This window comes from Monodelphis domestica, chromosome X, assembly GCF_027887165.1.
Source record: "Monodelphis domestica isolate mMonDom1 chromosome X, mMonDom1.pri, whole genome shotgun sequence".
In the NCBI taxonomy this organism is placed as follows: Eukaryota; Metazoa; Chordata; class Mammalia; order Didelphimorphia; family Didelphidae; genus Monodelphis; species Monodelphis domestica.
The window spans coordinates 144,138-166,800 of NC_077235.1; the positions used below are offsets into that span (position 1 = coordinate 144,138).

General features: G+C 48.2%; 2 protein-coding genes across 9 annotated transcripts in view; both read left to right on the plus strand.

Annotated features, from left to right (window-relative positions):
• Positions 1-4,878, plus strand: part of WNK3 (WNK lysine deficient protein kinase 3) — a 65,237-nt gene extending 60,359 nt beyond the window's left edge. For all 7 annotated transcript variants that reach the window (XM_056809040.1, XM_056809041.1, XM_056809038.1 and 4 more), the window contains one exon: positions 1-4,878. In XM_056809040.1, the coding sequence (XP_056665018.1) occupies positions 1-330 (330 nt within the window). In that variant the 3' untranslated portion in view covers positions 331-4,878.
• Positions 4,878-22,663, plus strand: part of FAM120C (family with sequence similarity 120C) — a 26,446-nt gene continuing 8,660 nt past the window's right edge. For both annotated transcript variants that reach the window (XM_056809059.1, XM_056809060.1), the window contains exons 1-10: positions 4,878-6,333; positions 11,417-11,663; positions 12,967-13,049; positions 13,346-13,474; positions 14,901-15,003; positions 15,251-15,327; positions 15,444-15,670; positions 16,027-16,306; positions 17,444-17,615; positions 17,971-18,220. In XM_056809059.1, the coding sequence (XP_056665037.1) occupies positions 5,344-6,333; positions 11,417-11,663; positions 12,967-13,049; positions 13,346-13,474; positions 14,901-15,003; positions 15,251-15,327; positions 15,444-15,670; positions 16,027-16,306; positions 17,444-17,615; positions 17,971-18,220 (2,558 nt within the window). In that variant the 5' untranslated portion in view covers positions 4,878-5,343. The remainder of the gene's footprint in view (positions 6,334-11,416; positions 11,664-12,966; positions 13,050-13,345; positions 13,475-14,900; positions 15,004-15,250; positions 15,328-15,443; positions 15,671-16,026; positions 16,307-17,443; positions 17,616-17,970; positions 18,221-22,663) is intronic.

Genomic DNA, 22,663 nt, shown 5'->3' on the forward strand with positions numbered 1-22,663 from the left:
AATGCTTCATCTGCAGTGGGTTACACGTCAGCCTGGATCTCATCTCTGTCCCAAATCCGGGGCCCTGTCCCAGCAGCCTTGCCACAAGGAATCTCCCTTCCTTCCTTCCCTGGAGCCTTGTCTTCTTATGGAGTGCCACATGCCTGCCAATACAACAGCATGGGGGCCGCCGGGTATCCAGTGCAGTGGGTGGGGATTTCAGGAACAACCCCACAGTCTGTAGTGATCGCCAGCCAAGCAGTGGGGCCTTTCCAGCCTGGGATGAATTTATCAGCCTTTCCAGCAGCGCCACTGCAGAACTCGGCCCCAGGGCCCCCCGGCCCCAAGTGAGGCCTCTGGTCAGGAAGGCCCCACCCCCTACCCCTACCCCTACCCCCACCTCATCCCCGGGCGACGGTGTGCTTGTCATTCTGTAGAGATGTGCACTTTGTACAGTGGGTGCTGCGCACAGGAATCATTTTTCACTCCAGACCCTAATTCCTCTTTGATACTTGATGATTTTTTTTTTAAAAATGCTGGTCCAAATGCTTCAGTAAGCTTGCCTTTTGCATCCCCATCCCTAGGAAAGTCTCTTGCAGTTGTTGAGAGCTCTTCTCCCCAATACCCACCAGCCTCTTGGCACAACCCTCCCCCCCCTCATCTTTTAGTGCTACCGTTCAGCGTGGTAAGCCTTGGCCCTAAATTTCACAGGGGCCTCTTCAGATAATTCTCACAAAACAGGAGCCACACTCTGACTTCCCAAAGCTCCAGTCCTGATGGACTTTTTCACGTGCTGCTATGCGGAGTTTTGGCCAAGGCTCATCACCCTGGGCCGCTGGGGATGGCTTACTGTGATCGCCTTTGGGGGCATGGACGGAGGGAGTCATCTTGCTGGTGAATCCTTGGCATGCTCCCTTCAGAATGGGCTTCTATTTCCATTGTCTTGGGCAGAGGAATTGAGTGTCATTCTACATTGGGGTTGGGATTGGGGTCCAAGGGGTAGGGGCAGGGAATAGCCACAAATTGGATCAGTTCCCTGATTCTTTTCAAGGGGTTTGGTTTGACGAGCTCCTTTTTTCCTATATGCCACACACACACTACATGGTTTTTTTGGGTTAGGGTTAGCCAAGAGAGGCGCTTGGCTGTAGATCCTGGATCTTCATGAGGTTCTTTGGGATGGGGGATTCGGTTCTTCCTCCTTTTGTGCATTTACTTGGCAGGAAATGTACTTCACCCAGATTTGGAGGGGAGGAGCCTTCCAGGTGAAACCCTCAAATTCCCTGGTCTCTGGCCTCCAGTGATACAAGGAGACCCTTTCAGGAGCCAGCCGAAGTCTAAAGTGTGGGAGAAGGGAGGGGAATGGTTCACTTGGTAACAATGTCTCTAAAATAACTCCCCAGAAGAAAGGGCAGCTCAAGCAGTTTTTTGAGGAGGGTGGACATGGTTTGTTTTCCTTTCCCAAAGCTACCCTGGGCTCAGCCTTTTGAGCTGAAAGAGCCGGCCTTCCAGGCACCTAGGAAGACATGGACTCTTTCCCTCCAACTTGAAACGGTTTAGGCCCTTTCCCCTTCTCTTCAGGCCCTTCTGGGTCCTTTTTCCCCATTTCCATTAAGGAATCCTTCAAATAAATATTTCCCAAGTCAACTTTTTTTTTTTTTACCCATCACAAATAGGATTTAAAGAACACATGCGCCTAAGAATTGTGTCCTGGGGCTTATTGGTCTATCTGTTAGCACAGACCAGTGGGATGGCTTTCACTTGGTCTCTGCTCTAAAGAGAACCTGCCAGGGCCACCCCTGCACTTGTCACAATTCTGCCTGGGGTCAGGTGGGGATGGCGTGGTGGGTTAGCATACTACCTGTCAGCCTCCACTGCAGTCATAAAGTGTACTCTTTTGCAGCAGCTTTTCCAACATCCATGACGTACGCTTTCAGATAGCTGAAAATTTCTTCTCTGCTTGCTCAAAGGCGCAGCCTGCCTTGGCAAGCTTTCATACTCTAATGCAGTCAGGACATAGCATTCAGTGCCCTCTTGATCAGGAACCGTCCCTCCAAACCATGACCCTACATTTTCTTTTGTGAATCAACTCAAAACTGGGCTACAGCTTGAAGCCTCTGAAGGCGGCCCAGTTGATGCTCTCAAACTGGATGGACCCTCAAGGAGGGATGCACCACTAAGCAAGGGTTTTGTTTAGGAGGCGTCCCCTCTGGTTCCCATCTCTTTTTCATCATTCTTGTTAGCCTGCAGACTTTTTGCAGTGCCTTGTGATATTTCGAATCTTTTCAGGTTTTTACTGGGAAGAAGATTTGTTTGAAGATGTTGGATAATGGCCTGCTGTCTCCATGGTGAACACAGCAGTTAGGGCTAACTTGAGAGAGAGCTGTATGGGTGTATCTGTCTAATCTCTCTCTCTCTGTCTCTCTCTCTGTCTCTCTCTCTCTCTCTGTCTCTCTCTCTCTCTCTCTCTCTCTCTCTCTCTCTCTCTCTCTCTCTCTCTCTCTCTCTTTCTCTCTCTCTCTCTCTCTCTCTCTCTCTCTCTCATACATAAATACCTAAAACTGAGTTTGGGTCAAGCTGAGAAAAACTTACATCACTGTCTTCAATTTCCTTTTTTTTCCATTATTCAAAAAGATTGCCTTCAGATTCTAGGCACTTTGTAAATACTGGCTAGTTTTCTACTTAGGAATTTTGCATTTCGTAATTTTGCTAAATCAGATAACTGTGCCATCCCCTTCTCCCCCCCTACCCCCAAATGTGAAGTCAAGATGATAAAGACATCTCAGTGTTCCCAAGAGTCTGTTCTGGCAGCTGGGAGACTGTTTCCAAACTTGGTGCCACCTCCACCACCACACCTGATGGTCTCCATTGGGCACTAGATGCCACAAGGGAAGGCCACACTGAGAATGCCATTGGGAGGAAAGTGAATTTGGGGGCCAGTATGTTCTATGTCCAATCACCATGTGTGTCCCTAAAAGTGCAAGTCTGATGCATAGTACTGTATCTTCATCCCTAAATGTGTAAGTATCCACTACTGTGTCTGTCAAGTTGGGTGACATGCTGTGAGAGTAGGAAACCAGCCATTAGTGTAAATCTGAGGAAAAGATCCCTTGGTATTTCTAAGAATTTGCTGTTCCGTGACAAATACCTGTTCTGTTTTTCACCCCTTTGCCAATTTTCTATTAAGCATGACTTCTCATGATTTGACAGCAAAGCTGGATGGGCACTTTTGTGCTATGATTTTTAGGTTGTGTGTGGATGGAGATGTACAGTCTGATGGAATGGATCATTTTGGTAACTCCAGGTTCGGTTCTAGTCCAGTTACTTTTCTTTATCTACCTCGTTTTCAGTGCTGTTGGAGGTGCACAAGTTGACGCTGTTGCCTGTGAATTTTTATTTGGGGGGGGTGGTGAAGGGGGAGATGATTGATTTTCAGTATTTCTTTAAGCCTGGTGGATCCCCTCATTCCAAAGCTGACTGTGAGTTTGGGGTGGGGGGGGCAGTCCGCCCTCCTCATCACCAGCCTCTTGCAAGTTAAGTGGCATGAACTGTACATCTCGGTTGAAATAAGCTTTGGGAGTTTGGGGAGATGGATTATGGAGGGAGGGAATGTTGCAACTTGATTTGTGGTGATTAATCCCGTGGAAATGAGTTTAAAAAGCAGTACTCGGGAGAATGTTGCGAATCAGACAATCCCATGCCTCCCCTTTTCCAGATGCCTAGCTAGCTTTTCATACAACAGGAGATCATTGGAAAAGCAAAGCCATGCTGACCTGATGTTCACCATGTTACTAAACACCAAAGCTTGGAGGGCCATTGGATTTGCTCTTTACTGTCTCTGGGTGCTTCAAAATGATTCCATTCCATTCCATTCCATTTGATTTCTGGTTGGATTTGGGAAGGAAGACCTAGTAAGCGATGGGCAGCCACATGGCCCTGCTTGCAGTGTTTCCTCTGCTAAGTCGATGGGCCTTGCCACTGGATGGACATTCCAGAAATACATTGACCAATCGTTTTCTATTTGCTTGCTCAATCTTCCCTTTTGTTCAGAGGATGTGGGGTGGGGGTAGGGGGGGTATTTTTCTACAAGGGCCTAAAGCATTTTGAATGCTTTGGTCTTGCGCCAGCCTCCCCCAATTCAGCATGGAGGGAATGGAGCCAACCACCATTGGCATGCACACAGCCCTACTTTGGCCTTGTAAGAGGGGCAAGCAGGTAGACAAAGCAGAATGTGAAGCTAAGAATATGAAAGAGATAGCCTTGAACCCCAGTCTAGGTAGGCCCTATAGAGAGAAAGGGACAGTAGTGTTTAGGGCTTGGGTTGGGGCGGTGCTCTTGGTGGTCTTTCTGACGAGTCAGAGCCATTGGGCAGGGTTTTCAAGGAACTTTGGAGTGGTTCAGAATAGGCAGTAATACTTGCACCCTGTCCCCCTGAGGGCCAACAAGCTATAGTGGCTCTCTTGGGGGCAAGCCAAAGGAAAAAAGAGTGGAGGGGAGGGGGGACATGGAGCTTGGCGCCAGTGGTGGGATGCCACTTTGGCACAACCTTTTCCAGCCGAAGCCATGGGCCCTACTGAATGAAGGTGCCTTTTTCTTTTTAGGGACTCCTTAGGCAGCGTCTGTGCGTGCGGGGACCTCACTCGGATCAGGTTGGGGGGGAGCTTCTGTTCTGCTCCCTCCACTTAAAACGAAGAAGCAGGCCGGCTGCCAGGAGAGGGGTGGCCAGTGAACTGGGGAGGCCACCCTTTTCTAATCCCCTCCCCAATCTGTCCGAGGGGAGGGGGGCTGAGTCTTGCTTCTGGAAAACTGTGACTTTTGTTTCATTTGTATTCAACCATGACAAATGTTTTCTTTGGGGGGAATTTTTATTTCGAAAAGGAAAATAAAGGCTGTGTTCATGGAGTGTTGATTCTTTCCTGAGAGGGGAGTGGCGGGGAGGGGGGGGGGGGCGCGCGGCTTAAGCTCTCAGAGGGGAGGGGACGGGAGAGGATGGAGGTGGGCGGGGCCCCGAGCGCCCGAGCGCGCCTTTACGCACGCGGCAGACCCCGCTCATTCTGCCGCGCCGACGTGGTCCAAGTTCCTTCTCCCCCCAGTCGAATTGGCACCTTCCGCCCAGGGGCCACTCCCTCAACCCAGTAGCATTTTCCGTGCTCCCTGCTTGCCCATCGGTTCAGTGACACTAACCATACAACCCCGCCGGCTCACTGGTATATCCCGTACCTCTTCCTTCTTCCCCTGCCGGCTCACTGGTATCTTCCCGACTCTCGCGCCCTCGTGCCCCCTGCCCTCAGCCGCGCGCCTTCCCCCAGTCGAGAGTGCCCGCGCTTCGTGTTGTGCCTCGCTGGGCCTCGCCCTCGATCGGCCATCATGGGGGTACAGTCCTTCCAGGAGTTCTTGGAGAAGCGCTGTCCAGGCGCGGTGGTGTCCGTGGATCTCCTGAAGCTGGCACGGACCATGTCCCGCCAGCGACAGCAGCAGCAGCAGCAGCAGCAGCGACGGCGGCGGCGAGAGGACGACGACGACGAAGAGGACGAGAAGGAGAGGCGACGGGAGGACGAGGACGAGGAGGTGCGGTGGTGGCGGCGGCGGCGGCGGCGGCGGCGGCGGCGGCGGCAGTGGCGGCGGCAGTGGGTCGACGACGACGAGGACGAGGAGGCCGGGCTGCCGGGACGGCGGCGGCGGCGGCGACAGCGGCGTCACCGGCGGCGGCGGCCAGAGTATCCGCGGGCCGAGACCCCCGCTGGGCAGCCCTCCTCTCGGGAGTCGGGGTTTGCGACCTGGCGGCGGCTGCGGCCAGAATTGGAGCCCGAGGAGGAGGAGGAACGGGGGGAGGAGGAGGAGGCGGCGGCGGTGGAGGCGGAGAGGGGCAGGGGGCCGAGGCGGGGGCAAGGGCAAACGTGGCACCTTCCGCGGCGGGTCCGCCTTTCCCAGCCCCCTCGGGGCTTAGGCTTCGGCACCGGCGCCGGTGCGCGCCGCCGCCGGCCGGCGCGCGCCCCTCGGGGTGCGCGCGTGCTGGTGGATGCTGCCTCGGCCCTGCCCCGCCTCTATGGCGGCTACCACCTCGACTGGGTGTGCGGCGGCCAGTGGAGCTCGATGTTGCGCTACCTGGCTGCGCTGTGCCAGGCGTGCTCAGCGCCCTCCGGGGGCCCGCTCGAGCTGGTCGTCATGTTTCCGGGCGGTCTGGGCAAAGAACGGTTGCCTGAGTGGACCCGGCGTTGCCAGACGGAGCGCCAGCTGGCCCAGCTGATCGTGGGCCACGTGGGCAAGCGGGGCACTCCGCCACCCCGTGCCTGGTTCCTGCCGCCCGCCTGCCTCAGCCACTGCGTGCGCCTGGCGCTCCTGCGCTTCCGGGTCCAGGTGAGAACCCCGGTCCTCGCCTGGGACTCCCCCTTCCCAGGGCCTGAGGTACCTCCCCCTCCTTCCCTCCCAACCAACCGAGCCCAGAGTGGAGATTCCTCCCCGTCCAGACCCTGTGCTGTGGGTGGGGACCAGGCTGCAGCTTTGCCTGCCAGATCGTTGGACGTGGCAGCCTGTGGAGGGCAGGGACTGGCTTTGGCCTTGTGTATGCTCGGGAGGCTCTCGCTGCCTGTCCTTTTTGTTCTTCCAATCCCCGACTGTCTTTCTCTCTCCTTAAGCCAGAAGGGCAAGGGCTGGGCAAATGGGGTTAAGTGAGTTGGCCAGCTCACACAGCTGTGAGGCCAGATTGGGCCACCTAGCAGCCTCTTCTGTAGATTTCTTTCTCAAGTCAGAAGTCCGGAAAAACCTGGGAAGACCCACTCGAACTGATGCAGAATAGAGGGAGCAGAAGCCGTTCTCATCAGTGGGCCTCGGAGCTGGCTGGGCTCACTGATTGTGTAGGTCAGAGCAGCTAGCCAAGGCTTTCTCAGTTGGCCGTCCTTCCAGTTGTGCTCCCGAAACCTACAGACAAGGATTACTCTAAAGGGGAAACTTCTCCCCAACCTCCAGGAGTGCTCAGGCTGCAAAGGAGCACCAGAAGATGTCAGTGGTGGCCTTCATTCCAGCTAGCTTGGGGTAAAGGGGAGAGATGGGACTGGGCTAGTAAACAGGGCAGCTTCATTCGGTTTTTCTGGGGCTTGGTGAGTAAAGGTCAACTGACTCGCCTAGATGCACTCTGTTTATGAGTCGCAGAGAAAGCTGGTGGTATGTGGAAGTGCTAGAAAACTGCAGGAGGGCAGATAAACAGAAGAAAAGAGTCTGCAAACTTAGGTTCCAGAGATCTGATCCTGGAAGAGGTCATCATCATCATCCTAGCTATGGAGGGGCAGGGATCCTGAGCTAACTTCTTCTTGAAGCAAAGGCACTAATGGTTCATTGTCAGCACAGGAGTTTTCCACCACTGTGCCTTCTACTGGTTTTTTTTTTTGTTGTTGTTGTTGTTGTTGTTTCTTTTGTTTTTTCTCAGTGATTTTGATGAAAGGCGCTGTGACCTATTCATCCAATTTGCAGAAGATAGCAAACCGGAAGAGTGAGCCAGCCCACTGGGTGGTCGAGTTGCTATTCAAAAGGTTGTTGTCAGGCCAGAGCAGTGATGGGGCACCCTTTTAGAGACCAAATGCCCAAACTGCAACCCTCATGCCAACAGGGGAGGGGGGAAGTGCTCCCATTGGGCTGCTGGGCAGAGGAGCGGGTAATGAGGGAAATGTCCTCAGGCACCTATGGAGAGAGGGAACTGAGTAGCCCCTTCCACACGTTTGCCATGGGGCAAGAGCATCGAGCTAAATCTAATAAGATGAAATGTAGTGGGGACAGATGGGACATCTTATACTTTGGTTCCAAAAAAAAAAAAAATCAGTCCACCCCATGGGTCTTAAGATGGGGCCTACCTGAAGAGACAGTTGCCATTTTAAATAAGGATTCAGGGGTCTGAGTGTACCACAAGCTCAGTTGAGTTCGCTATATAATGTGGCAATCCAAAAAACGACTGCAGTTTTAGACTTCAGTCAAAGTGAGATGGTGATTGCAAAGAGGCCAGTGTAGGCTTTGAGCATGGATAGAGGAGCCCAAAGTCAGGAAGGCCTGGGTTTACCTCCAGCATCAATCACTAGCTGCTTGGGCAAGTCAGTCCATCTCATCTGCCTCAGTTTTCTCATCTGTAAAATGAGGATAATATTAGCCCTTACCTCCCAGGGTTGCTACATGGATCCACTGAGATCATATGTGTGGGTAGCTCTTTGCAAACTTTGGAAGTGCTACCAAAATGTCCACTGTTGTTATTGTCACTTTTCACCTATTCCCTAAAATCAGTAATTCAGACTTATAGATGGGCTTCCCAGAATCTCAACTTGTTATTACTGTTTTATGAGGTGCGGATGCCTGTTACCTTGATGCTGATCTTTCCGGATTTCCAATTCAAGTCTCCCCTCAGAACCTCTGAATGCCTCTTTCTCCAGCTCCTCCCCCCCCCCCCCCCCCGTCTCCTTTCAGTCCACTTTGGCCACAGAGAAGCTTAGGCCCAAGCTTAGCTCAGGGAGAAGCCAAATCATTATGGTTCTAGTGACCTGAGAGATTGTACTGGGTTAGGTCAGGCCCAGAGAAGACTGATGCATTAGGGTACTGGGAGTCCAGGCAAAACCCCACAACCAAATGAGAATCCAGAGTTGTTAGAAAGTGTGGAGAACAAGGGCATCTGAGAAATGTCCCGGAAATGGGCATCGTGCTTTATGCATTGTGGCACCTATAGCATCTAAAGAGACTTTGAACCCAGTGAGTACTGTGGATTGGCCTCTGTTACTGCTTTCTGTGCCAGGGGCTTATGGAAGAAACTCCAAATAATGTCCCTCCTCTAAGATTAGGGGGGGATCGTAGTTGGACAAAATATCACATGCCATCTGCTCAGTGAGAACGGATAGCCAGGCTGCCTCACCAGACTTATTTGTATCCAGGCAGGGTTAGGCTATCTGGCCTTCATGTAGAAGTGGCTTAAGTTTTTGGAAGACAGTCGAGTCTGGTTCTGCCAGGGAAGAACAGGTGATTGTTTTTGGTTAGAAGATATAAACTGAAGGAGATAAGAGGCCACTCACTAAAAATGGAGAGAACTTTGATTACCCAACACAATGACATTAATGCTCTAGGGATAAGAGGGGAAGCATCTGAATGGGGGAGAATCTTTATATTCAATTTTTCTGATGAGGATTTGGTTGTCAACATATAGAAAACAAGTAACAAATATATAGAAGACTAATATAAACATTCCCCAATAGGCAAAAAGGTATGATCAAACAGTTCTTCAAAGGAGAAAGGCTAGGTCTTCACAACCACAGAAATCACCAATAATAAGAGAAATGCAAATCACCCCCCCCCCAGCTTCCACCTCAAATTCTGCAAATAAACAACCAACCAACCAAAAAAACCCCAGAGTCAATGTTGGAGGGATGGAAGGATAGGCATGGTAAATCATTGTTAGTGGAGTTATTAAAAAGGGCCTGACTATTTTGGAATTATGCAAATCTAGTGACTAGAATGTCCTTCCCCTTAGGTTAGAGACTCCATTTATGGGCTTATATCCCTCCCTGAAGCCATTGATGAGAAAGCCCTGCTATATTCCAAAATATAGCACTTATTGTGATTTCAAAGAATGGAGGACAAAGTTGATGCTCATTGATTGACTGGGAACAGCTAAGCAAAGGGTAGCATGTGATGTCACGGAATATTGTGGGTGAGAAATCCAGAGAAGCATGAGGAGATTTACATGAACTGATGCAGAGGGAAGAAAGCAGAGCCCAGAAAACAAAATATTGAATAACTGTAACAGTGTCAGTAGAAAGAACAATTGACACCCACTGCAAAACCCAAAGAGTGTAAGAAAATACTAGAGATCAGGAACGATCCAAATGAACCTACTTCTTTGTGAAGCATTTTACCTTATATGTGTTTCCAGACTTTTTGATGTATTGATGAGTAGAGCTGGTTTTTTCCCTTCTCTCTAAAAAAGTATTATTTATTATATATGGGATGGCTCTCTGGGAGGGGCAAGAATATTTGTGATAACTATGATGGTGTAAAAAACTGGCTATAGCAATAAAAGCTTCTTTACAAATTATTTAACTTATTTCCCTTTTCTCTCCTAAGAGCAGTTCTTTTTCCAGAAAAGTACCTATTAACTTGACCACAGTAGTTTTACTAATGTTGTCCAGTTTATTGGTGGCCCCTTTTGAACTTCCTTCTCTTCTCCTCTCTACAGTTGTTGTTTTTTAAACCCTTGTCTTCCATCTTAGTATCAGTTCTGAGACCAGAAAAGCAGCAAGGTTGAATGACTTGCCCAGGATCACACAGCCAGGAAGTGTCTGAGGCCAGATCTGAACTCAGGTCCTCCCTCCAGACTCCATTCCTGATGCCTCATTCACTTAGCTGCCCCTTGTCTATGTAGTTTTAAAATGTTTAATTGATGTTCTTGGTGGGAGGGAAAGCATATCTAACCCTCCACCCCCTCTTTAATTCTCCCTTTGAAAAATGAAGTCTTCCCTTATGACAAATAAGTACAATCAAATCAAGCCAAAGAACCTCATGTCTGAGAGTGTTTATCTTGTTTGGCACCTCCTGACTCTTATGACTAGTGATCAGAAGTGTTTTTGACATGACTTTAAATGACTTGCCTTTCTGATCCCAGCATATTCATATTCTTTGATCATTTGTCTATTGGAGAGTGACTTGTATATTTGTATTATTCCTTACATCTTGATGAGCAGAACTTTTAAGAGATTTTTCAGCTATGATTCTCCCCCCCCCCCACATTTGTTTCTCACTAATTCTAACTGCACTTGTTCTGTTTTGGTAAAAAAGCCAAAACAGAACCATACCCTCATTATTATATCATATAATCAAAACTTTTCATTTTATCTTTTCTCATCATTTCTCACCCTTTGATCAAGGAGGATTCTCTTCCCCATAATTCTGAAAGGTTTCTTCACTCCTCCTCTTCCCAAGTGCTTAGCAAAAGGCTTGGCACACAGTAGGTGATTGTGCAGTATTTGCTGCCTTAATTTTCATTTATGATGTGATTTCTTTATATCTTCCCATTTAGTCTACTGCAGCATGTGGTATGTATGAGTGCCGCTCCACTACAGATCTCTGTCAGACTTCATTCTAGGTTTGTCCACAGTGTTTGGCAAGTTGGGAGTTCTTTCACCAGTAATTGGTGTCCTTGGCTTTATCGAGCCTTCAACACTTTACTATGGTCAGTTGCTTCTGGGCCTTAAAAACTTAAGGTCTTCAATTGACCAACTTCCCTGGTTTTTTTAGCCAGGACTAAATAGTTTTGACGATTGCCACCTTGGTAGTATAGATGGTGCTTGTAGATCTCCTTTCTTCCTGCTTTTTAGATTGACTGAGAAACTATAACTTGGGGCTGTAAACCTGCCTGACATTAGGCTAAAGCCTAGCTACCATTCCTGTGTCGGTGTACATCTTCCTTCCCTTTCAGGTCTTTCAGAGCCTGGAGGATCATCACCTAGAAGTGGTAGCATTCTTCCAGGAAAATGGATTCCATGGCCTCCTTGCCCATGATTCAGAGTACGCACTCTACAACATCCCATCCTATTATAGCTCGCATGCACTGAGACTCAGCTGGAATGGCAAAAACCTGATCACCCACCAGTTCCTCATGCAGGAAGTTGCCAAGCAGCTGGGCCTGAAGCGGATGAATTTCCCCTTATTCGCTGCCCTGCTGGGTAAGTGGGAGAGACGCTAGGAAGAGGTCATTATATTTCCCCCTTGGTGCTATTTGGGGCAATGGTGGAGCGAAATAACACAGCCTTTGTGCAGTGTCCAGGGCTTCACTTTTTGGAAAAAAGCCTGATTCTTTGAAGGGGAAGGAGGAGACCCTTAGAAGGGGCTTCATAAAGCTGCATAGCCTGCCCTTAGAATGTCAAAGTGCAACACTAGAAACATTCTGATGGATCTCACCCATCAATTGGGGAATGGCTGAATAAGTTGTGGTATATGGTTGTGATGGAATACGGCTGTACCTTCAAGAAATGACAAGCAGGTTCGTTTTGTAAAAAACAAGGAAAGACCTACATGAAATGATAAAGAGTGAAAATGAGCAGAACCAAGAGAATATTATATAAGGGAACAGAAATATTGTTTGAAGAATGACTTGGGTATGACCACCTCTAGAAGACAAACTGATAAATAGAAACATGAGAGACATAGTTGAATGTGTGTGTGTGTGTGTGTGTGTGTGTGTGTGTGTATATGTATATATTTATTGTTTTGTTTGTTTTTGTTAACTAATGCCTACTCTTGTTTGGGGAGGGGAGAGGAGAGAGATACCTGGAAATTTTGCCATAACTAACAAGAGCCAAGGGTTTATGTAGCTGTTCACTGCACATTGCCACTGGTGCCAATCAGCATGTGTTTTGGGAGCAGGACCTCAGGAGCCATGGGGTCATCTGGGTGTAGTGACCTAGAGGCGGCGTAATTTGGAGCTTTCATGGCCAACCAGTGGAACATTTCTGGGCCTCAGTGGAACTGAGTAGCTTTTATGGGTGGGTGTGAATGGGCTGTGGGTGGGGGACATACACCACCCAATGTCTGGGGTCTGGTGGGGTGCTGAGTTTCCTTTTTAGACAAAAGCTTTAAAAAAAAAAAGAATGTCGAAGTGCAGACTTAAGGTTCTGAAGCAGCTCTCTGGACGTTGACAGACAGAGGCCTTGGTCCCTTTAAAAGGTTTTTACAGTGGTGGTTTTGTTCATTTGGGTATGCAGCTCCAGTTGCTTACACAGCTCTTACTAAGGGCTACCAGGTAGCTTTTGCCAGCCCAAGGCTCATCAGATCTCTCTTTGAAGATCGATGTGTTCCTTGTCCTGCATCTTCAGGCTGGGCTAGGAACAGAGATTGTTTCTGAATTGGCATCCCGATGCCTGGCCCTGTATAGGTTGAATTTCTTCCTCAGATGAGCATTTCTGCTATTTTTCAATTAACCACTTCCTAGGAAAGCATTGATCAGTTCTTGGGAACTGTACCTTATAGGTAACCACATTCTCCCAGATGAAGACTTGGCTGCTTTTCATTGGAGTCTGTTGGGACCCGAACATCCTCTAGCCTCCCTGAAGGTAACTCCCCCCCATCCCCCAGCCCCAATCATCCCACTCCCAGGCATTCTACCTTGTCTTATTTTGGGAGATACCTTGATTTCATATGGAATAAGGATTGGTCGTCTGTCATCCTTCACACTTGACTTGAAGGCTTTGTTTGTAACTCTTCTAGCACCTGAGAGATGCTAAATATACATGCCATTGTCCTTTCTGTTGGTCTTGTCCACCTGCCTGTGATAATAGCTTCCCAGGAGAAAGCACATTCCCCATGGCACTTGGTAATGCTAGCTCTCTGTTCTCTGATTTTCTTTTAGCTTCGCACAAATCAATTGGTTCTTCCCCCATGTGATGTGGTGATCAAGGCCGTCTCTGCATATGTCGGCTCTATCAAAGACCCTTTGAACCTGGATGTAGTTGGGAAGGATGTTTTCAAATACTCACAGGTACTTATTTCCACTGCCATTTCCTCTGATATGGGACAGCTCACTCCCTTGACTGTGTCCTATATGCTGCTTTGGGGCTGGAACATTGGGACCTGTCCTGACAGCTTTCCAAGACTATATGTCTCTTGGGGATTTTGCCTTACCAGTTAGATTTCTAGCAAGTAAATCCACTTTTCTTGTTGATTTCTGTTATAAACATGACACCTGCAACATGCAGCTTGCCGTGTACTGCACGAGACAGCTGCGCTGATCAGCTTTGTAGACTACATTTCTTTTTTAAACTGGAGGTTAATCATGAAGCACCAAACCAAAGCTTTACTTCTATTACTAATCAGTGAAGGGTGCTATGACCGCCCCCCACCCCAAGACCTAGGAATACAATTTCAGTCGACTTGTTTTTTCATCTGTGGTGGACTGCAGTTCTTAAAAGCTAGCCTTAAAGTCATCTATCACTATGTTAATTAGCCATTGAAAAGTGCTCTCTGAACTGTGGTTACTAAGAAGGAAGAAGGCACGGGGACTGTTGATTCCTCTGTAAAACCCAAGTGATATGATACAGCCTTCTTTTTTGAGTTTGGTTTTTAAAAAACCCTTCATTTCTGGCCCAGTAACAACTCCTAAAACAGAAGAGTAAGAGGTAGGCAAACAGGATTGAGTGACTTTCCCTGTCTGAGGCCAAATTTGAACCCAGGTCCTCCCAACTCCAGATGTGGTTCTCTGTCCACTGAACCACCTTGCTGCCCCTGATAAGTCTTTTAAAAGACCACAATTCTCCCACTGAACACTAGAGGGCACTCAGTTTCCAAAGACTTAGACTGCACCCTCTCAGAGCTTCTGCTGAGCAGCATTGACCAGGATCAGCATTTAAACTTGGAGTGTAAAACATGATAACTAAGAAAATGATGGCTCCATTTCCCTGGCCCCTAGCCCTGCCTCTGGAATTCCCTCTCCTAAGTGGGGAAGGGAATTATTTTCCATGTTGTTTCTCCTACCCTGAGCCTTCCCCCAAAGAGCAAAGTTTGGAATTTGGGGTAAAGGGGAGGCCATGATGGCCTCTCGTCCTTTGTGTACCACGGTAGCTTTGAGGAAGCTGAGAGGTTTTCTTTTTGTCCTTCTCTAGGGCTGCTCAGCCCCTTAGGGAGCTCTCATGTGCCCCCAGGGACTCCTGTATGGCTCACAACTTTCATTTTTTTTCTCTCCCGGCTCACATGTAGCCCTGTGCCCAGGAGATATTTGTTGGAATGATTGGCCAGAAGCTTTCTTGTGGCTTTTGAGTTTCCATGTCTCCTTTAGGAACTTTCTGTTAGTATAACTATTTGTCAGGTCTCTCCTTGCCAAAAGATTTTCTTGTGTGCTTAGATGCTGCTATGATTTGGAGAAACCAGTCATTTAGAGTCATTACTTTTCATGGCATTGCAATATCTAGTCTAGGACAGAAGATAAAATTGAGCGATTCAAGAAAGCAGTTGAATACTACTCGGTTGCAACTCAAGTCCACACATTGCCAATGGGCCCGTCATCGCTGCTAGGTAAGGCTTATTTCTAGCTTGTGTAGGAATGGAGGTGGGATGTGGACAGAAATGGAGTTCTCCTGACTTCCAAATGATGGTGGTCTAGTTAGTTAGGTCTCAGTGCCATTTCCTTTGAATTGGCTTAACCCCAGACAATACTTTCTAATATATACCAGGTATTGATGCTTGCTGGGTGGAATGGGGCTTAGAGGGCTAGTTTTGTGCTGGGGAGATGGGAATACTCAGTCTTTTCTTTCACGTCTAGCATTTGGGCCCCATCAGTTTGGAGTCCCTCCCCTCCCGCAGGAGCACGTGGGAGCTGTCTCTGCTGGAGAGCCCTTGGTAAGTAACTCTCCAGTGGCCTTTGAGGTACCATGATGACATGGGTACTCAAGTGACCCTAACCACTGTTGGAGTTTGTATTTCCTCATTTCTTTCTCATTTGATTTGTCCTCTAGTTTCCTTGCCAAGTGCCACTGTCTTTCCAACCCGGGTCCACTTCAGCTCTCTTTTTTCCCCCTCATCATCTGGGGGAATTTGTTCCTTTTCCTGAGAAACCTGTGAAGAGATACAGCCCTTTCTCCAGTTGGTCTCTCTCCTATGATTCCTCAACATCCACTTTTCAGAGTCCCCTGACCTCCAAGGCCTCCATGCGCTCAGGTTCTGGCAGTAGTACCAGTTCAAAGTAAGCAGTGCTCTGCGGGGAGGGGGGCAGGCGGTAGGTGTATATGTGTATATGGTGAGAGAGGGACGGAAAGATAGAGAGACATGATAGCTGGACTAGGAGAAACAAGGGCTGAGCTCTCTTGGTAAAAGGGTCATTGGGTCATTGTAGCTTTTTGTTGGTGTCACCTGCTTGTGAATATATACTTGACAGGAGAGGGAGTCAAGGTTTCTTTTTGGTCTAGGTCAGATGAATGCTTTGGTGAAAAAAAGTAGTAGCCATCCACTCACCAGTGTTGTGTTGGGTCTGGAAACTATTCCACTGTCTGAGGAATAAGAGGAGGTGTTCCCCATAACCTCTCTTTTTAAATTGCCTAGTCATGTTAGTGAGCTGCTGGAGCATAAGACAGTCGGGGAGGATGCTTATGACGACAAAGGGCTCCACGGCTTGGGGCAGCCAGTCCCCATCAGGAATTCAGATGCTATCCTGGGCAGTGGAGAGCCCCACATCCCATCTCTGCTATCCATGGCAACGAGGAACCACATGGATATCACCACTCCGCCCCTGCCCTCAATAGCTCCAGAGGTCTTGCGAATTGCTGAACACCGACACAGGAGGGGGCTGATGTACCCTTGTATTTACCATGTCCTTACCAAGGTGAGAGCGTAGACCACTTGGGCCATCCTCTTTTACTCTCCTAATGGTCCATGGCTCTACTCTCCTAGCCTGAGAGTCTTTGTTGCCTCCTTAGATGTTGTGCCTGCGTGATAAAAGGAAGTCATCCTAGGCTTAACCATCTTGGAGGCTGCCCATTTTTCTGTCTTTCAGCATCAGTCACGAGGGTCTTAAGGCTTAGGGAATGAAAAGAGAGAAGGGTCTTTCTTTGCAAAGCTCTTAAAGAAGTCACACTGTGGTGCTCATTTAAGAAGGTCAAATATTGCACTGAGCCGGAGTTTTCCTTGACTCATGCCATAGATTACCTGCTTGGTGGGAAATATCCTATTCTCCTGTCCAGATGGCGATGGTGGAGCCTAGTTGGGATGGACCTGGCTCTAAAGGAGGCATGTTTGGCACTCAGTAGAGAATTCCCTTCTTCTCTATACTTACGTGTGAGGAATACTGGCCTAGCAGAATGGCTGCTGGTGGGCATGTGACATGTCTAGGGGGAAGAGTGCTGAGCCTAGAGTCCGGAAGACGTGAGTTCCGTTACAGCCTCAGGCATTTAGTGGCTGTGTGACTCTGGACAGGTCACTTAATCCCAGTCTGCTTCAGTTTCCTCAGCTGTAACATAGGGATGATGATAACCCCTACCTCCCAGGGTTATTGTGAGGTTCAAAGAAAATGATAATGGGCAAAGTACTTTACAAACCCTTAAACACTCTAGAAATGCTAGTGATGATTATTATTATGGTCCCCAATTGTCCCTTCCCGTTAAGGTGGAAGATACAAGAAGCTGGGGACGCATGCAAGGAAGAAGTCAGCCAGGCACAGCCCTCTTGCTACCTGAGGCTACCTGAAGCTCATGGGATGGAGCTTTTTTTTTTTTTTTAAACCCTTACCTTCCGTCTTGGAGTCAATACTGTGTATTGGCTCCAAGGCAGAAGAGAGGTAAGGGCTAGGCAATGGGGGTCAAGTGACTTGCCCAGGGTCACACAGCTGGGAAGTGGCTGAGGCCAGATTTGAACCTAGGACCTCCCGTCTCTAGGACTGGCTCTTAATCCACTGAGCTACCCAGCTGCCCCCGTGGGATGGAGCTTTTTGAGGCACCGGCTCCCTTTGATCTTTTCCTTTTAGGGTGAAATCAAGATCCCCATGTGCATTGAGGACGAGTGTAATCCTGAGCTGCCCCCAGCTGTCATCCTTTTCCGGCCTGCCCGTCAGTATGTGTATGGAATCCTCTTCAGCCTAGCAGAGACCCAGAGGAGACTGGAGCATCTTGCCATCCACAGGCAACTTCCAGTGGAAAGTAAGAGATGATCCACTGGCTTTCTTAGCAAAGTGAGGGCAGAGAGCTGGTTTTTCTGCTATAACCAGCCAGCTGTGGGCCTCGTCCATGGTCCTGGGGCCAGCTGATGCTGCTTCTGCTTCATTGCAGCCCTCAGCACATCCCCCCACTCTTGTGGCTTATAAAGACAGTGACTAGTAGACAGTGCAGAGATTCCCCCTGCAGTGGAAGGAGCTGAGCCAAGCTCTCATGGCTCCCCAGGTCTTGCCTAAGAGAGAAGGAGGTCCGGCCAACATCCACTCACACTGAGCACAGCCAGCCAGAGATTTGGCACTCCTCTAAGTCCTTCCTATTGATGTCCTTTTCTCTTTTCCAGTTCCTCCAGTCCTTCTGAAAGAGTGGTCCTCTTACAAAGGGAAGTCCCCTCAGACTCCTGAGCTGGTGCCCGCACTCATCTTTCGGGAATGGACATGCCCACACCTTAAGAAGCTGTGGCTTGGCAAAGCTGTGGAGGACAAGAAGCGAAGAATGAGAGCTTTCCTGGCCTGTATGAAGTCAGACACTCCTGGCATGCTCAACCCAGCTAATGTGCCTGCCCACCTGCTTCTCATGTGCTGTGTGCTACGGTTAGTAAGCCCCCCTCACTTGGGAAGGATGGATGAATTTGGAGCTTCCTCCTAGTGGGGATTGTCCACCAGTGATGGGCCATTCTTTGCACCAGGAACCCGGTCTGACAGAACTTCTTCTGGCTCTGGGGTGGCACTTTGTCACCTCCCTCTCTCTTGCCTGCTAGGAAGCTAGGAGGAAGCAAATAAGTTCCTTTGGCAGCCCAAATCAATGCACCCAAAGTTCTGGTGAATGGTAGGAGGGTGCCTGCTTCATCATGAGCTCCAGATGAGGCTGGCACTCTTGGAGGTTGGAGCTTCGGGTCTTGTTTGGGTAATGTTTTATTGATTCTGTTATTTCCCCAGTGCCTCTCCTCCCAGAGACCCTGCCCCTCTAGCAGAGAGTGCCAAGCAAAAGGCTGCCCCAAGGATGATGGCTGACCTCTCTGGTCCCTATTGAGCTTCTAGCTTGTAACTTCCCCATTATAGTTTCATCATTAAGCCCTTTACAGTAGAGATTGGCCATCCAGTTGCTCCTGATTCTGATGCTTTTGAGTGTCACTTCATCTGAGGCTTTCCTGACTCTGCCTCCCTTCATTCTCTTTCTTCTTTTTTTATTTAGAATATTTTTCCATAGTTACATGATTCATGATTCTCCTGTGCCCCTCCCCCCCTTCCCCTGCCCCGCTCTTCCCTCCCCCCTCCTGGAGCTGACAGGCAGTTCCACTGAGTTATACTATATCCTTGTTCAAACCCTATTTCCATGTTACCCATATTTGCAGTAGAGCAATCTTTTCACATCAAAACCCCAATCCTATCCCTATTGAGCTACATGATTGATCCTGTTTTTCTTCCGCATTTCTGCTCCCACGGTTCTTCCTCTGGATGTGGATAGTGTTCTTTCTCATGAGTTCCTCAGAATTGTCCTGGATCGGGGGCAGCTGAGTGATTCAGCGAATTGAGAGCCAGGCCCAGAGACGGGAGGTCCTAGGTACAAATCTGGCCTCAGATACTTCCCAGCTGGGTGACCCTGGGCAAGTCAATTGACCCCCATTGCCTAGCCCTTACCGCTCTTCTGCCTTGGAGCCAAATACACAGTATTGACTCCAAGACAGAAGATAAGGGGTTAAAAAAAATTAAAAAGAATTGTCCTGGGTTATTGCATTGCTGCTAGTAGAGGAGTCCAGTACTTCTCTTTGATTGTACCACAGTGTATCTGTCTCTGTGTACAATGTTCTCCTGGTTCTGCTCCTCTCACTCTGCATCAATTCCTGGAGGTTGTTCCAGTTCACATGGAATCCCTCCAGGTCATCATTCCTTTGAGCACAATAGAATTCCATCACCAACACATACCACACTTTGTTCAGCCATTCCCCAATTGAAGGGCAGCCCCTCAGTTTCCAATTTTTGGCCACCACAAAGAGTGCAGCTATGAATGTTCTTGTACAAGTCTTTTCCCTTATTATCTCTTTGGGGTACAAACCCAGCAATGGATGCATCCCTTCATTCTGATCTGCCCGGGTTTCTGTGCATTTTTCATATTCTTCATTTCTCATTGCTTCCCAGTAAGTCATTGTGTAAAATTTCTATACAACAATCTGCCCTGCTGTTTCCCATTGGATGGACACCAGCTCTGTTTCCAGTTTCTTGGTATCCTCAGAACTGAAGCTGTAAATATTTTGCTATATAGTGGACGTGTTTCCCCCTGTCCTTATGGAACATGCTCTGCAGTGGGAGCACTTTCTGTGGCAATGTCAACTATGTGAGAAAAGTTACATTTTTTCTAGCTGTGTTGGACCCATTCACATCTCCACCTGGAATTCTTAAGAGGCAGCAGGGCAACGTAAACAGAGAGTTCATCTTGGAGTTAGGAAGACCTGAGTTCATGTCTTACCTATAATGTATCCTGGCTGTGGAACCCTGGAAAAGTCCTCAGGTGCAGAATTCAAGGTTCTATTGGGAGAAATGGGGATGAGGAGGAGAGCTGACTCATAGACCATCAGCCCCATTGGGACATCTGAGGCTTTCCAAACTCCCCCTGGCTCACAATGGTGCTACAAGGCAAGGTCTCCTGAATGGCTTTTAATTAAATTGTATTTTTTTTTTCAATGAACAAACTGTATTTTCTCTCCTCCCCAAGATAAAAAAGAAAGCTAAACAAAACCTTGTAACAGATGTGCAGAATCTAGTGGAACAAATTCCTCCATTGGCTACATCTCAGGGTCTGCTCTCCAAGTCCCCCATCTTTGTCCACAGTGGGCAGAGTTCTGGGCCCGGGGGTCATTTCTAGAAACTGTTGGATATAGAAAAATCATTTTATGGGAACCAATGAAAATTTCTCATAACACTCGTTTAAAAAAAAAAAAGTATATTCACTGTTACTTTCAAAATTGCCTTTTTTGTCTCTGCTACCTACCTTCTAGCTTTCACTGTGTGCTTTGAAAAATGTTTCAGTGGACTTCCTCTTCTTTTTTGAAATCCCTTTTGTTAGCCTGACTTCTACCTCCAATCACAAACTGAGAAGGGGGGCGGGCAGGGGGTGGACACGGCAAACTCTCCTAGCTTGTAAGCAGAATTCAGACAAAGTCATGGCCCCAAATGTGGTCTTTCCCTTTCTGCTCCATATGTCCATGACCTCTATCTGTCAGGAGGTGACTGGAGGTCCTCTGGAGATACGGTGGGCCACAGGAAGGAAGGGGAGGAGACAAGATGAGAAGAACATTTCTTTAGAGCTTACTATGTTTCTTAATTGTCAGCTGATGGAAGTTGTACCTTTTGCTTTGGAGATATTGCATGTCAATGTCCCTTCTTGGCATACAGTATTCATTTATGGTCCCAGTTGCCAGGTATTGTGTAACTTAGACTGTCCTCTCCTGGTAGTCACTGCAATGTTTGAAAATGGTTCTGGGCATTCTGATTTTTGGAACTAGATGGTCCTGACTTTTTACAAATTTTGTTTCAAATGTTGGTTTTCAGGGAATCCAAGAAATTCCCAGTGATCTCTCCTTAAGCTGGCTCTGAAGTCAGTTTGGGGTAGCAGAGACCTTGTATGTCCTCTTTTTTTTTTTCAGTCTTTTGATTATGTTTGAATGCCACTTATCTCATGGGACTGTTAATTTCTCTTTGTTCTAGTTTTCAGGGCCTTTGTTCTTTGGAGTAGACTGACCATGTCTTTCTCTCTCTTTTTTTTTTTCATGTCTTTCTAAGCTGTGCTTTCTCCTTCCAGTTCTTGCCTCTCAAGCTTGCTCACTTGTTTTCGGTTTCTTCTAGGTATTCATCCAGTCCTTATGGAAACCCTCCATTTCCCCCCTTTGTGTCTGGTTGCAGTTTTTCTCTGGTGCCTCCCTCTTTTGGGGCATCTTGACATTTACAGTGCTATTTGTTTCTGGTCGCCTCTTCTTTGCTCTGCTCACCTCTCTAGGTCTTGAACTGGGGCTTTGTTTGAGGGCCAAGCTCTGCCCCTGTTGTACTTTTGGGTTGGATTGTTAGCTCCACTTGGCCTCAGCCTGGGTCACTTAAGTAATTGCACTGAACACCTCCTCCCTGAGTTAGTTAGGGGCCTCTGCCTCCCCTCAAATCATAGTGGGTCAGAGCACTCCTTCTTCCCAGAGGTTCTCAGGCTTTATGGACCCAGGGAACCCTTTGGCAATCAGTCTGGTGAAGCCTTTTGATCCCTTCCCTGAATTATGTTTTTCAATGCATAATAAATAAAATAAGCAGGGTTCCAAAAGAAGTCGAGTCTCCAAATCTGAAACAAAAACTAAGTTTGTGGACCTTATGTTAAAAAAACTTCTGCTTAGTTGTTTCTCGGACGAGACTACTAGGGACATGCAATCCTAAGGGCCTGGGCTGTGATGCCACAATGGGGGTTTCCAAGCACTCTGGTACTTAAAAAATTTTGTTACTGATTACATGATTCTTGTCTCCCTCCCTTCTTCTCTCTCCCCCTCCCGGAGTTGATAAGCAATTCCACTTGGTTATACATATGTTATCATTCAAAATCTGATACTTCCTTAAAGGAGCCCTCCTCTCCTACTTTCTCTGCCCATGGAGCCCATCTTTGGTAGCCCAGGAGTCTAGCATGGACACTGGTATTTTTTTCAGCCTGACCCCTTTCACCCTTCCTGGGCTTCCAGCTGACTTTTTGCCCCATTTGGGGGTCACTGTACTTGCTTATTGGATTTCTTGGTCATTTCCTGCTTAACTTTTTCATGAGACCCAGGCTCACTGGCCCTATTCTGGCAGCCGTTGGTTTTTATTGAAAGTCCCTTCTCTGCAGAGGTTGAGCACATGGTACGCGGGAGTGGCCGACTCACTTGATATCCTGGCTTCTTTGGCTGAGCGGCTTTTTTTTCTCCTTTTTAGTCTTTAGTCTTTGGGTTAAAAGTGCATACATTGGCTGGAAAGGTAATGCTTGGCTAGAAGATGCACCTCTTGTGGGGGCTGCCCATTGTGGTTTGTCCT